Below are 14304 nucleotides of genomic sequence, written 5' to 3'. Positions count from 1 at the left end.
GTTTTAAAGCTTTTATACTTCAGATTTCATGTTAATACCAAACTAGCAACAATATTCGCTAAGCACACAATGAGCTAACCTTCATTTCTTGTTTCATGGCTGCAGTGTAAACCAGGCTACCAGGGGGTCAACTGTGAGTATGATGTGGATGAATGCCACTCTAAGCCCTGCCTCAATGGAGGAACCTGTATCAACCTCATAAATCGCTTCACCTGTGTCTGCCCATCTGGAACACAAGGTAAGACTGTATGTAGCATATCCACATGAATACACACACACACACACACTAGCTTAAAATGTCATGAGGATTAAGGTCAAAACTGCCATTTAAACATTCATAAAGCAGCTTCCAACTTAAAAATGCAGAGGAGAAAATGCTCCAATGAGTTAGAGATAACTTTTTATGCATTACATTGAAGTGGATTGGTTTGGGCAAATGGCAGCCATTGCTGTGGGAAATAAATACTGAATATGGTGTATATTGTATAAAAATCAAACACATTTTAGTTTTACAGATGTACATCATAGTTAAAAATGAAAGCATCTGAATATTATATTAAGAGCACATAAAATGCTAACTTGAAAAAGTTTATTACCTTGCTTGATGAATACAACTATATCTATGTGTTCTCTGTTCTGTAGGGCTCCAGTGTGAAGTGAACGTGGACGAGTGTGCACCCAATCCTGGCTCATGGGAACCTCGCTGTCGGAATGGAGGACAGTGTGTGGACGGCGTGGGAGGTTACACATGCTCCTGCCCTCCAGGATTCGTTGGAAAACACTGTGAGGGAGATCTCAATGAATGCCTGTCTGGGCCCTGCCACGCTCCTGGCAGCCTCGACTGTGTGCAGCTGGTCAACAATTACCAGTGTCGCTGTCGCCTAGGATTCACAGGTACATACATTTAGCTGCTTAAAGGGACAAAACATTACCATATCTAGTCATTTTGTGTGTTAGAAAATCAACATGGTATTAGTTTTTTTTTTATGTACAATGGTTCCATAATGTAAATGTCTTGGTAATAAATCCTGCAAAGTATTTCTGTTGCTAAATATTTTTTCTTTTCCTGTGTAACTTTCTCTTTTCCCTAATCTTGTTTCTCCAGGTCGTCATTGTGAGTCCATGGTGGATCTGTGTCTGTCTAAGCCGTGCCACAACGGTGGATTCTGCTCTATGAACATGAGCTCAGAACATGGCTACACATGCTCCTGTGCTCCTGTAAGTTTCTTTAAAGTCAGCCTTTTCTAGCATTATAGGATAACACGGTTTCAATCAGTTGTCCTCTTTCATGCTCGCAAAGGCTTTAAAGCCATTGCATTTCCATGAACTATAGTAATTGATTACACACAGTGTAATGCTATACAAAGATCACAGTGTTTACCGGAAGCAAAGTGATGTGTCTGAAAAACGAGTGTTGTGGCTGACGACACACTCATTTTGGACTGTCAGAGAGTGTTTCACAATGAAGCAACAAAAAAAACAATCATTACCAGAGATGTTCCTCCATTTTCTTGATAAATTGCCATTATTCTCTAAGCTTCCATTTTCCAGTGATATTCCTCTGAGTCTAATGGCTGTCACACATTCCTCCATACTCAACCATCAAACAGTAAATGTTAACTGTGGTTAATAAGGAACACGGGTTATTGATTGAAAAGTTTGATAAGAACATTTTTACAATCCTTAAAGTTCTCAACAGAATACAACATCAACAAGTGTTTCTGATATTTAATTATCACTTAAGTCTAATAATTGAGGATAATGAATTATCATTATTATTATTATTATTATATTTAATTCATCTATCTGATCACAGTAAAAAAGTAATTAATTCTATATAAAATTTTTTTTTTTTTTGACAATTCAGACAATTATAAAAGAGGACAGGAGGCTGACATCACTACACTTCTCTTTTGTTCTTAGACCAGAATATGAATCTTTTCATACTTAATCCTTGTTTTTCTTTCTACTAACCTCTTGCTTCCTCTCTTACTCTAATGCTTGCTTCAGAGGGCCACACCATGGCTCAGGTATAGTAGACAAGCAGCAGATTTGTTGGGAAAACTAGATGTACATTAGTTATAGTAGTTTATTTTATTAATGTCCCTTTACAGATGTGTAGCCAACTTTTAAACTGACTCTACTGCTATTGCACTTAAACAACATGTTGTGTTTTATAGGGCTTCACTGGATACAACTGTGAAATAGAAGTACATTGTGCAAAACTACGTTGCCAGAATGGTGGGGGCTGTCTGCAGTCACCAGCTGGCCACCTGTACTGTAAGTGCCGGGCAGGCTTCACTGGGCTACACTGTGAGAATGAACAGAGGTGTCCGTGGATCTGCCACAATGGAGGAACCTGCATCAAAGACCCGTCCAACCCAAACCAATACAGCTGCCGCTGTCCGATGCACTTCTCTGGACGATACTGTGAGAACATACAACACAAACAGCCCACTCCAACCTGCCCCTATCTGCAGTGTGTGCGGCAGTCAGGGGATAAAGTTTGTGATGACCAGTGTAACAATCATGAATGCCAGTGGGATGGAGGAGACTGCTCTCTCAACTGGCAGCAACCTTGGATTAACTGTACTGCCAGTGTTCCCTGCTGGGATCTCTTTAAGAATGGGCGATGTGATAAGGAGTGTGACAACCCTGGGTGCCTCTTCGACAGCTTTGAATGCCAGGAGATCCCACAGAGCCTCTGCAAGTATGTGACCCTCCTCATTATATTTTTTAAATTGCTGTCCAAAATAATTTAAGGCCAAATAACCAAACACCCACCCTCCTTGTACTTTGCATTTACAGGTATGACAAGTACTGTGCAGACCACTACCATAACGGCATCTGTGACCAGAGCTGCTACACAGAGGCTTGTGGCTGGGACGGCCTGGACTGTTCATCTGACATTCCAGCCAAGGTGGCGGTTGGCACACTGGTTATCGTGGTCCGGCTGCAACCTGAAGAGCTGCTTGGAGACTTAAACGGTTTCTTGCGCTCCTTGGGAGCCCTGCTGCGCACCAACCTGCATGTGATGCGGGATGAAAATAATAAGCTAATGGTGTACCCTTACTGTGGTGAGGAGGAGGAGCAGGGCCGATGTGTACAGAGGAGCCGAGGCAAGCGGGAGCTGGAGAAGGAAGTTATTGGGTAAGGATAGTTCATGATGGGATAGTGACATCATTTTCTAGCTCTCACATAATACTCAGTAATTTTAAATTCATCAACAATGAATTGCATGTCATTATGCAGTTGGCGCTGGCGACAGACAGGGTTGTCCATCCATCTGTCTGTCAGTTTGTTTGTCTGTCTGTCCCATCCTTATGAATGCAATATCTCAGTAACGCCTTGAGGGAATTTCTTCATATCTGGCACAAACATTCACTTGGACTGAAGGGATGGACTGAATAGATTTTGCTGTTCAAAGATCAAATGTGAAGGTCACTGTGACCTCACAAAACATTGTTTTGGCCTTGTGAATGCAATATCTCTGGAACTCCTCAAGGAATTCCCTTCAAATTTGGTACAAATGTCCATTTAGACTCAGAGATGAACTGATTAGAATTTGGTGGTCAAAGGTCAAGGTCGCAGTGACCTCAAAAAACATCTCTTTGGCCATAACTCAAGAATTCATATGGCAATTATGATACAATGTAACACAAATGTCTAATAGGACAAAATGATGAAGTGATGGCATTTTACATCTGAATGGTCAACTTCACAATCTCAATGTTCTGCAAAAACACTTCTGGCCATTATTCAACGCTGTAACTTTCCTTAAAATTGGCTCTTTGGGGTAGGCATACAACCGCGAGGCGGGAGTTCTTGTTAATTGTTGTTGTATTTCCACATTTGTCTGTACAGCTCGAGGGTGCACCTACAAATTGACAACCGTGAATGTTCCCAGAGCTCTGTCGACTGTTTCTCCAACACCGAAGAGGCTGCATCCTTCATTGCGGCAGCTTACATCAAGGATCAACTGCGTTACCCTCTAGTGTCTGTTCGCAGTAAGTACACCTGTCATTCAGGAGTTAATGGAATTTAACCTAACTTAACTCCCATTACATAGTGTTTTAGGTAAAAAGCTAAATCAAATGAAGACTGCTTACATTTTTCTTTGTATCCTCCAGGTGATCCACCAGCGCCACATAAAATAGATTATCTGATGTACCTGATTGGAGTGGCAGTGGTTATTATTCTGCTTATCCTGGTGCTGGGGATGTTAGCAGCCAAGAGGAAGCATAAACACGGTGTCCTGTGGCTTCCTGATGGCTTCTTGACTAATAAGAATGACAAGAGGAGAGAGCCTGTCGGACAAGATGATTTTGACATGAAGTGAGTGGATATACAGATGAGCAGTGTAAAATGTAGGGTGTCTGGGATTATCTGGGTAAAATCTGGGCAGAGGAAGAGAACAAGTACCAAGTATAACAAGTATGTTAAATGGCATCAGAAGAAGAAGACTGGCTGTACTGGCATTCAATGCTGGTTTTAGTTATTGTCCTGGAATACATGGAAGTTGAAATGTTAATGTTGCTTACAGCTTTGGGTTTTTTTTCTGTCATATCAGGAATTTCAAGACCCAGGATGGAGCAATGATTGATGGAGGTCAGAGTCAGAGATGGCTGGAAGACGAGGTCCCATCCAAGAAACCAAGAGTAAGTGAACTGAGGAAGAAAAAAGAATGGTCCACATAAAGCTGATGGATTGGAGCAGTTAAAATGAAATTAGTTAACAAATGTTTGAAAAGAAAGTTTTCATTGTTGTGAACCTTGGCTCAAGTTCTGTTGCTTTTTTATAGACTGAAGACAAACCCCTGCTGCCCATCGCAATGGATGGAGGTGTTGACCGAAGGGAGTGGACCCTGCAGCACCGCAAGGCTGCTGACATCACGCTCACTCCCCCACAGGCCGACCTGGATGCTGACTGTCTGGATGTTAATGTCAAGGGACCTGGTGAGAAAACATTACTTCTAGGCTTGTAGATCTGATTGATTTTCCATTATTTCTTTAATAATGAATTTCTCCTCTCTCAGATGGCTTCACCCCGCTGATGTTGGCATCGCTGCGTAACGGTGGAGGCCCAGACTGCAGCCTGCATGGAGAAGAGGAGGAGGAGAGTGGAGGAGATGAACCAGGACCAAGTATCATTTCTGACCTGATTGCTCAGGGTGCTTCACTGATGGCCCAGACCGACCGCACGGGTGAAACAGCGCTCCACCTGGCCGCACGCTACGCCAGAGCTGATGCTGCTAAGAGACTGCTGGATGCTGGAGCTGATCCCAACGCCCATGACAACATGGGCAGAACTCCTCTGCATGCTGCCGTGGCAGCTGATGCCCAGGGCGTCTTCCAGGTGAGTAGCAGTAGTAGTAGTAGTATTTTATTCAGTCATCTCACATAATACAATAAATATAAGTAATAATATCAGTAAAAACAAAGTCAGCAGTATATTATGTATTAAGTGGTGAATGAACAGGCTCGGGTAGAAGCAAAATACTTATTTATGCCTGCCTACATTATTATCAATTGAAGCTACCCACCAAAAAACATTAACACCAGATAAGATGATTGTCTGATCTTGAACTTGACTCATGAACTGATAATTAACTCTGAAATGTGCTTCACTAAGGCCTTTCATCATTATCCATCATCTCTTGTGTGTCTGTCTTTTTCTTCTCCCAGATTCTGATCCGTAATCGTGCAACAGAACTCGATGCACGGATGAATGACGGCACCACTCCCCTGATCCTGGCAGCCAGGCTAGCTGTGGAGGGCATGGTGGAAGAGCTGATCCACTGCCACGCTGACATCAATGCTGTGGACGACCACGGTCAGGAAACAATATTTGTTAGATTTATTCCTTCTGTCAAATATCTTCCTTTTGTACTGGATGTCTGGTCTACATTACAGCCTGTCCTGAATGCAGTCATTTGGATTACAACAAAAACATTGATTGTATTGAACCTGCATTATTAGAATGAGAAACTTTGCCTTGTTAAGCAGGTTAAGTATCCAGACTAGACCAATCCATCCAAATCTGGCATGTTTAAGGTGGTAAACCTTAATGACCATATAACACTTCAGTGTTATAGCGCTGATAGCAACTGTTAAAAAGCTTTCATTAAAAGCATAAAAATGCAGTAGGTATGGATGGTTAACAGATCAAACAGTCACTGAATTGTAATAGTTTCTTTCTGCTTAACATGGATGTGCTTCTTTGTCTTTTCTCACTGTCCTACCATTTTAGGCAAATCCGCTCTGCACTGGGCAGCTGCAGTTAATAATGTGGAGGCCACTCTTGTGCTTTTGAAGAATGGAGCCAACCGTGACATGCAAGACAATAAGGTTTGTTCTTGTGTTTTGATTTATGCTTTTTCAAACCTTGTTCCTTAGTTTGTGTACTGATTATCAATGCTGTTTATCCATTGGGGTAACAGTCACCCATTTCAAAACAATTAAAGTATATGTTATGATGTATCTGGAAGTAAGTGCTTGGAAAAAGTGATAATAAATCTATGAGCATCTAGCAATGAGACTTTAATCATGGATTTATTTATTTATTGTTAAATGTAAAGTTGAAAGTGATACCGTAAACAAAATAAATAATTAAAATAAAAATTTGTTAAAATTTCCTCAACACTCACATCATGCAGGCTTGAATAGTAACTAAAAAGAAACCTCTCAAACCACCCCTGTATCGGACATAATCTAATTTATCAGCTGTCGATCTGTATGCTCTGTTATACTCTAGATACTTGCTTTTCAGTTGAAATATGGCTAAAAACACATGCACAAGTTTGGCAAGTTGTACTGGAGCAAAATTTGAAGCGAAAGTAATCAGAAAGATAAAATGAGTAAATTTCGTACACACATATACTCCTTAAGCACAGTAAAAGAATTTCCACTTTTTCACTTTACACCACTGAATAGACTGAAAGTACAGAACAGTAAAAAAGTTTCTTCGGTTTTTCATACATGACATTTTGTGTGAAACAGAGTAGCATATTGATCGTTACCTGTGTTTCCTTCAGGAGGAGACACCGCTCTTTCTGGCAGCCAGAGAAGGCAGCTTCGAGGCAGCTCAGGTTCTCCTTGACCACTACTCCAACCGTGACATCACTGATCACCTGGATCGGCTGCCCCGTGATACCGCTCAAGAACGTATGCATCACGACATAGTCCGCCTGCTGGACCAGTACAATTTGGTTCACAGTCCACACAACGGGCCTAACCACATGGGTGGGGGAGGCAACTCTGTTATGTGTGGGGCCAATGGAGCAGGCTTCATCGGCATGCGACCTGGACCACAGGGGAAGAAGAGCAGAAGGGGTGGAGGTGGGGCGAAGGTGGGAGGTGTTGGTGGGGGAGCTAAGGAGCTGAAAGACATGAAGGCGAAGAGAAGAAAGAAACCTGCTGGAGGTGAGGGGCCAGGTGTGGGTGCTGGAGTGGGAGGAGGAAGTGGAGGGGGTACAGGAGGAGGGAGTGCGAATGGCGTCAAGGCAGCAGGAGGACTTCCAGAGAGCTCTGTCACCATGTCACCTGTTGACTCCCTGGAATCACCACACTCATACACAGGCGATGTGTCCGGTGCTGTCTCCACAACAGCAAACTCCCCTCCCCTCCTAAGCAGCCCTACCTCCAGACCAATGCTGCCACCTGTCAGCCACATGCTGGGACAGCAGCAGGGCTGGGTGGGCATGACCAAGCGTGGCTACAGCGGCCACATGTTTGGCCTCGTACCACATCAGATGGGGGGATCTCACCCCGGCATGGGCCAACACCACGGCCAGGGCCAGATGCTGACCCCCATGAATGTCACCATGACTAGAGAGCAGCTGCCGCCCATTGTCACGTTCCAGATGATGACTCCTGGAGGAGGCCAGGCTATGCTGAAGCAGCCACAGCCGGGACAGGTACAAGTCACACAGTCCCAGGGGCAGAGCCAGGGTCAGAGTCACCCCCAGCAGGCACCAGGCCACCTCCACTGCACCCAGAGTATGATGTACCAGTTGCCTGAGCAGATGAGTATGACGCACGGGCTCTCCCACACCCTGCAGCACCCCCACACTGTCAGCCATGGAGGCCATGGAGGGATCGATGGCCAGTCTCGACCACTGCCCTCCTACGCGCCCATGCAGAGCCCTGTGGATAAATACCCCACACCCCCCTCCCAGCACAGTTATGCCACCGCTGGCTCAGAGGGCACCACCCCTGGCCACTCTGCCCACCCACCCAGTGAGCACCCATATCTCACCCCTTCACCAGAATCCCCAGACCCTTGGTCGTCCTCTTCACCACACTCCAACTCAGACTGGTCTGATGTCACCACCAGCCCCACCCCTCTGGGGAACCCCCACCACGCACTGCCATCGTCACACCACACACACATTCCAGAGCAGGTGCAGCCACAGCCGCAGTCGCAACAGATGCAGCAGGCCTCTCAACAGCCTCAGCTTGGAAATATGCAGGTGTTTGCGTAGGACAGCCAGAGGAAAGCATAAACAGACTGACTTTTGGGGTTCTGTGTAGTGAATTAACAACACATAATAACTCATTCAATGCTTTTCTCAATTATCTTTGTATGTTCCTCATTATTAGTATCTATCGCCTCCCATTTTATGTTTTCTTCTCCTCTTTGCACTTAAGAAAACTGTGTATAGATCCTAAAACGTCATTGAGTATTATCAGCTAGATATCAAAAGTTCTCAATACCAAAAATTGTGGAGTTAGCTGTCTGTCACAAGCTAAAATCAGTTTTTCCATGTAGTTCCTTTGATCCAAGCTGAACTTCCTCTGCTCCCTTTTGGCTGAGTCAGGACTTCTCTTTGTGGTCTTTGGCACGAAACACAGACTCTTTACTGAGGGATCATGGAGGAACTGCCAACCAGATGGCAGTCAGCTGGTACTGCATCAGAAAAACAGACTGTTGAGATGGACACTGAGACAGGACTGCAGATGTTCTGCATTGATATTGTCTATTTTGGAGGACATTGTTATTTCTTTCTGCTATTTGCTATCCTTATGTCTTGTTTAATGTGATGAGCCTGCCAATACTAACTCCTCGTTGAAACCATTCACTCTACTTTTTTTTAATACAATGGGTCACATCCAATTAATGCTTTTATTCTTAAAGCAAAACTGCCTAGTTGGTGCCTTATTTTTTTTATTCATGCATTGTTTTTTACTGTGCTAAAGTGGGAATTTTATAAAAGGCTGTTGCATGATTAGGAAGACAAACACAAGAAAATTTCAGAGGTGAAAGACATAAACATTAAGGCATTTTGTTACTAAACAATGGATTTAACATATTTTGAAGGCAGTTACTGTTACAGAAATACAGGAGAGTTGATTTGAAAACCAAATCAGAGTTTGTATTGACACATTTATATCCTGTCTTGTGATATCTCATCACAGTTGGTGCCTCTATACTTCCTGTGTTGTTGAGGGATTGATTCAAAAGCTTGACAAACTTTATGCAAAAACAGACATTAGTTTTGTCACATTGTTACTGTTGTGCCACCAGGTTTAGTCAGTTGTATGATGAAATGTACATAGACGAATAGCACATTCTGCTTGTTACTGAGCTTAATTTGGTAAAGACATGTTGACTTTTTAAAATGTCTGTTTTTTGTTTTTTTTATATGAATACTGTTCGCACTCTTGAATGATTCTGAATGTGACAGAGGTGCATGTTTTTACCTTTAAACTGCCTCTTTTCTAAATAGTCTAAAATCATTTAACCAGTTTTGCCTTTTGCTTAACTACAATCAGCGTATCTCTGCACCTTTTTAAATTGTCATGATTCATAAACCAAGTCTGGAGGCAAGTAAGGTTTAATGCAAAGTTTTTTGTTTTGTCTTCCTTCTTAAAGTTAATGTTGAGCATAGCTTTGTGTGACTGCTCTGTAAACACAGACAATCATTCACTGTTACTTTTGAAACTTAAAAAAGGAACATCAAGACAAAATTTTCCTTTATTCAGCCAAAAATGTACATCTAGTCCAAATTTATGTCAGCTGTTGTCCTTGTTTGCAAAAGTTCTGCAATCTCTAAACAGTGAGACACACAGCACACACATCCTGTAGCAAGAAGTGTTGCCTTTGTTTTGAATTACTACTGTATGTGTCTGAGTAAACAAACCAAATTATTCATGTTTCATCAATGTTCCCAGTGCCTGACTTTTCAGGGCTTTATTCTCTGTACTTAAGATGTACCTGAAGTTTCACAGACACGCACTGAACATTGAGATGTCAGTCAACAATTTTAATAAGAATTGCGCATGTCAGTTCCCTTACATATGCAAAGCTACGTGTCTATGTTCTGTATATAAAATGTTTTTTTTATTGTACTTTCCTCTGTTAACCAAATAGCCCATAATATACATGCCATATGAAGTAGTTGCCATGTTTATATAAGGTAGACTAAAACTGATAAAATAAATTGTCTGTTGTAAAAAAAAAAAAAAAACAAAACCAAATGATCAACCAAATGTGCTTTCTGAAATAAAGCCCAGATCTACATGGATTTCTGCACTTGTGTCTGTTTTTGAAATGTACTGGCGTTAATTTTGAATCGATTTATAATGGTTTCACCATTAGACCTTTAACAGATACTTTTGATTCAATCAAGCAGCGCTGTCTTCTGATAAAGTAATTGGGTCCTTAAAAATATGATTTTTTAATTTTATTTTGAAAGTATAGATCATGACAGTTACTTGATTCCTTCAGTAAATATTATTGTACCAGTGGGTCCCAGAGAAGTATCTGCTTCCTCGGGGCCCACTTTTTGTACTTCCAATACAACAGAGAAATATAGATTCAATGGATGTCATGGGATGTATTTTAATGAAAGACAACACCAATATTCAACTTATGATTTGCCTTTTTAATGTAATTTCTACACTGTACCTGACATGTTCCTATGAATACATCCATAGATCTCAAATTAACCTCAGCAGCAGTACTAGTTATTAGCAGTTTCAGTAACAAATCATCAAAGCCAATAGTCCTATTCTATGAATCTTTATCATTCTGACATTTGAAATTAGAGCAATTTGGCCCTGCTGTCATCTGTGATAGTGCTCTACAGTGTAATGTTAAGATATATTCATGTACAGGAGATAATACTTACTGAAAAACATTACTACAGCAGTGTCCACGAGAACCACAATGTCCCAAACTCACTTTCAAACATATTTAAATCTTTCAGGGTCCTCACTGAATCACACAACACATAAGGATGCTATGATGCTCCACAAGGAAGTGGATGTTTAACACATAGTTTCTACTGAAGAAATAATCAGCTTAGTGTAATTTTCTAACTCTGACCAAAAACAAGCCCAAAGCAGTCCTCTGTTATCAACACTAACAGTTGTGTAAAATGGAGAAACCCCTCCATGCTTCATGTGACAGCTGACTGTGTGTGAGGCATGTGAGCGGTGCAGTTTGTTTCCACACCAGCAGGTGGCCCTGACTCTCACAGGAGGCCTCGACGAAGAGGAGAGAAAGAAACCTGTACACGGAAGTAACTCCGGACTGTACATGTATGAGGTTTTTCCCTCCCAGGAGTCTCTCTCTCTCTCTCTGTGTGTGTGTGTAAGTCGCTTTTTCTTCTGGCGCTCAGCTAAACCGTGATGGCGGTGAGCGCTGCGGCGGGATGTGCGGGGAGCCTGGGCGGATAATGCGCAGGTATCAGCGGACGGAGGATCGACACAGGGGCCGATGGACGCCAGGAGCTGAAGTGCCGCTGTTTTGACAGCTGGGTTGAGCGTCCAGTACCTGGTCTGTGAGTCTGACAGAGAGCAGACAAGAGCCCAGCTCCAAACCCGAGAGACAGGGGCTTTTATTTTGATCCACGTCTGTCAGGTCGATTTTCAGGGCGCTGAAGGACAGGGAGGAAGGTGAGAGCTGTCCTCGGTCAGCGACCCCTCCTTCAGTAAACACCTGTCTCAGTGTCCGAAACTCTCCTGCCTGTCTTCACCGTGGTTCCGTGTTTACCTCCAACTACACCGCTAACTACTTCCGCCCTATCTTTGTGGTCCATTTTCCCCCTCTCTGTCGCCAGCGACCCGCCGAGCCGCGACCATGGCTTCGCCCCGGCTGAAGTACCTCTCCCTGGGCGTGCTGGTGTTCCAGACGACCTCCCTGGTGCTCACCATGCGGTACTCCCGCACCCTGCAGGCCGAGGGGCCGCGGTATCTGGCCTCCTCGGCTGTGGTGGTGGCCGAGGTCATGAAGATCGTCACCTGTGTGCTGCTCGTCTTCAAGGAGCACAGTGAGTGCACAGGGACTCAGTCATTATTTCATACTGGATCATATCAGTCAATTGTTTTTGTTTTTAATTAAAGAGGTAATTCTGAGGTCTATTCAAATGTCAGAAATTGGTAAAAAAAAAAAAAAAAAAAAAAAAATCTGATGTAATTACTTGTGTTGTTTAACCAAGAGTCCAATACCCTGATATATACATTAACATTGATATCAGCAAAGCCTCACACTGGAGAAACTGGACCAAGCTTATGTTTTGGGGGTTTTTTTTCTCAATAAATGACAGAAACAACTAATCAATAACCAAAATTGTTGCCTAATTTTCTGTCATTAACAAATTGACTCATACTCACACAAATATTACTTATTATTATTATTATTATTATTATAGTAGTAGTTTTTATAGTAGTGTTTTTACAATAGCTGAGTTTTTGTACTGATCCCAAAATTATGCTTTTTTGATACCTTACTAAAAATATAAAGCCATTTCTTTTATTGAATGAGTAAGTTTTCACATGTTGAATGTTGCGTAAACATACGGCCGTGATCTATGTCTAAAACAAAATACAGGATAAAATACTGCTTATGGACAAATTTACAGTCTGGTACCAAATATGACTGAGGTTCAGTGCGTGGCCCGACTGAAAGTGGCGCACATACAGTAGCTGGAGAGGCTCTACACATTATGGTATTGAGTAATGTGCATCAGGTTTGGCAGGTTTCTCCTGTTGTACTGAAACAAAAAAAAAAAAGCAAAAGACGTTGGGAAGAAATTGGGAAGATTAAATCCTGGTGGTTGCTTTCCATGAATTGCGTCTGTCCTAGTGCCTGCTGGAGAAAGCAGGTTCACTGAAGTCGTTATCAGATAATGAGGTAAACCCGCTTCTTGAAACAAGTCCCTCGATGACAATGCCTTTGAACTTTATCGCTCCGAAAAATACTTCCTTCTCTGCCACCCTCCTCTTTCACTACAAGCATGTCAAAAACAACAAAGTGAAAACTTTTCAGACACTTCACTGCTCTGTCATCTTTGCTTTCAGACATGCACAGATGGCCTCAGTACCCTGTTGAAAAGATGAAAAGTTTAGGTTTAAAGGTCTAACATTTGTTTTCACTCCTCAGGTTATAGCGTGCGCGCTCTGAACAGCATCCTGCGTCAGGAAATTGCCCACAAACCCATGGAAACACTGAAGCTGGCAATTCCCTCTGGGATCTACACGCTGCAGAACAACCTGCTGTACGTCGCTCTGTCCAACCTGGACGCAGCCACCTACCAGGTACAGCACAGGGCGGGTTGGGTTTGGAGGCCATGGACTCAGTTTAACACACACAGGAGCCTTTTAAGCATTTCAGCAATTAGCACATGGCTCTTATTCATAGATTATATACAGTTTTCCCCACTTTGTCTCCATCAGGTGACGTACCAGCTGAAGATCCTGACCACGGCTCTTTTCTCAGTGTCCATGCTGGGCCGCAGGCTGGGCGTCTACCAGTGGCTCTCTCTGTTGATCCTTATGGCTGGAGTGGCTCTTGTGCAGGTAAGCTTCAAGTCTCTTAAATGATGACAGCTTGTAGGAATTCAAATGTTTGCACCGTCTCAAGAACCAGGCTGCAGGATGTCTCCTGTGCGGTTCCCCTCGATGGAAAATAGTAAACGCATACAAACATCTGAGTGATTTTATGAGTAGCTGCTTTTAAATGCTTTATTCCCCTAATAACCTTCAGGCGTTACAATGCAGAATAATAACAGAGCTCTAGGGTAGTCACTCGTCTTTACTGTTGATAAAACTAGAATGATAGAGGAAAGCTTTTAAATCTCTTGGGTCTGGAAATGACACATTGCTGCCATCCATGCATCATCTAAAAGAGAAAAAATACAAGTGCACCTACAACATATCCATACTTTAACCAGTCACATCCAAAAAAGAATGAACATAATGTTATTTTTAATTTCATTTTCCCTTCATCGTTGATTTGAATCTGAGATGTTGCAGCCCAATCACACATCTCAATCTGAATGAAGTGGCCTAATCTGAAAGG

The 14304-nt window shown here is 42.6% G+C and overlaps 2 protein-coding genes across 2 annotated transcripts in view; both read left to right on the top strand.

Annotated features, from left to right (window-relative positions):
- notch2 (notch receptor 2) overlaps positions 1–10525 on the top strand; it is a 50134-nt gene extending 39609 nt beyond the window's left edge. The window contains exons 23-35 of the mRNA XM_071487577.1: positions 106–238; positions 643–894; positions 1106–1218; positions 2181–2710; positions 2809–3150; positions 3865–4007; positions 4131–4335; positions 4571–4658; positions 4802–4955; positions 5036–5355; positions 5685–5832; positions 6250–6347; positions 7034–10525. Of these exons, the coding sequence (XP_071343678.1) occupies positions 106–238; positions 643–894; positions 1106–1218; positions 2181–2710; positions 2809–3150; positions 3865–4007; positions 4131–4335; positions 4571–4658; positions 4802–4955; positions 5036–5355; positions 5685–5832; positions 6250–6347; positions 7034–8482 (3975 nt within the window). The 3' untranslated portion in view covers positions 8483–10525. The remainder of the gene's footprint in view (positions 1–105; positions 239–642; positions 895–1105; positions 1219–2180; positions 2711–2808; positions 3151–3864; positions 4008–4130; positions 4336–4570; positions 4659–4801; positions 4956–5035; positions 5356–5684; positions 5833–6249; positions 6348–7033) is intronic.
- Positions 10526–11489: 964 nt separating this feature from the next.
- Positions 11490–14304, top strand: part of slc35a3a (solute carrier family 35 member A3a) — a 9952-nt gene continuing 7137 nt past the window's right edge. Inside the window, exons 1-4 of the mRNA XM_071487580.1 lie at positions 11490–11900; positions 12065–12274; positions 13387–13541; positions 13680–13802. Of these exons, the coding sequence (XP_071343681.1) occupies positions 12085–12274; positions 13387–13541; positions 13680–13802 (468 nt within the window). The 5' untranslated portion in view covers positions 11490–11900; positions 12065–12084. The remainder of the gene's footprint in view (positions 11901–12064; positions 12275–13386; positions 13542–13679; positions 13803–14304) is intronic.

Source organism: Trachinotus anak, unplaced genomic scaffold (genome assembly GCF_046630095.1).
Source record: "Trachinotus anak isolate AG129_WGS33_773 ecotype Australia unplaced genomic scaffold, CSIRO_AGI_Tana_v1 ptg000010l, whole genome shotgun sequence".
NCBI lineage: Eukaryota > Metazoa > Chordata > Actinopteri > Carangiformes > Carangidae > Trachinotus > Trachinotus anak.
Note: the sequence above shows the minus strand (reverse complement) of the source record. Positions and strands in the feature narration are given on the sequence as shown.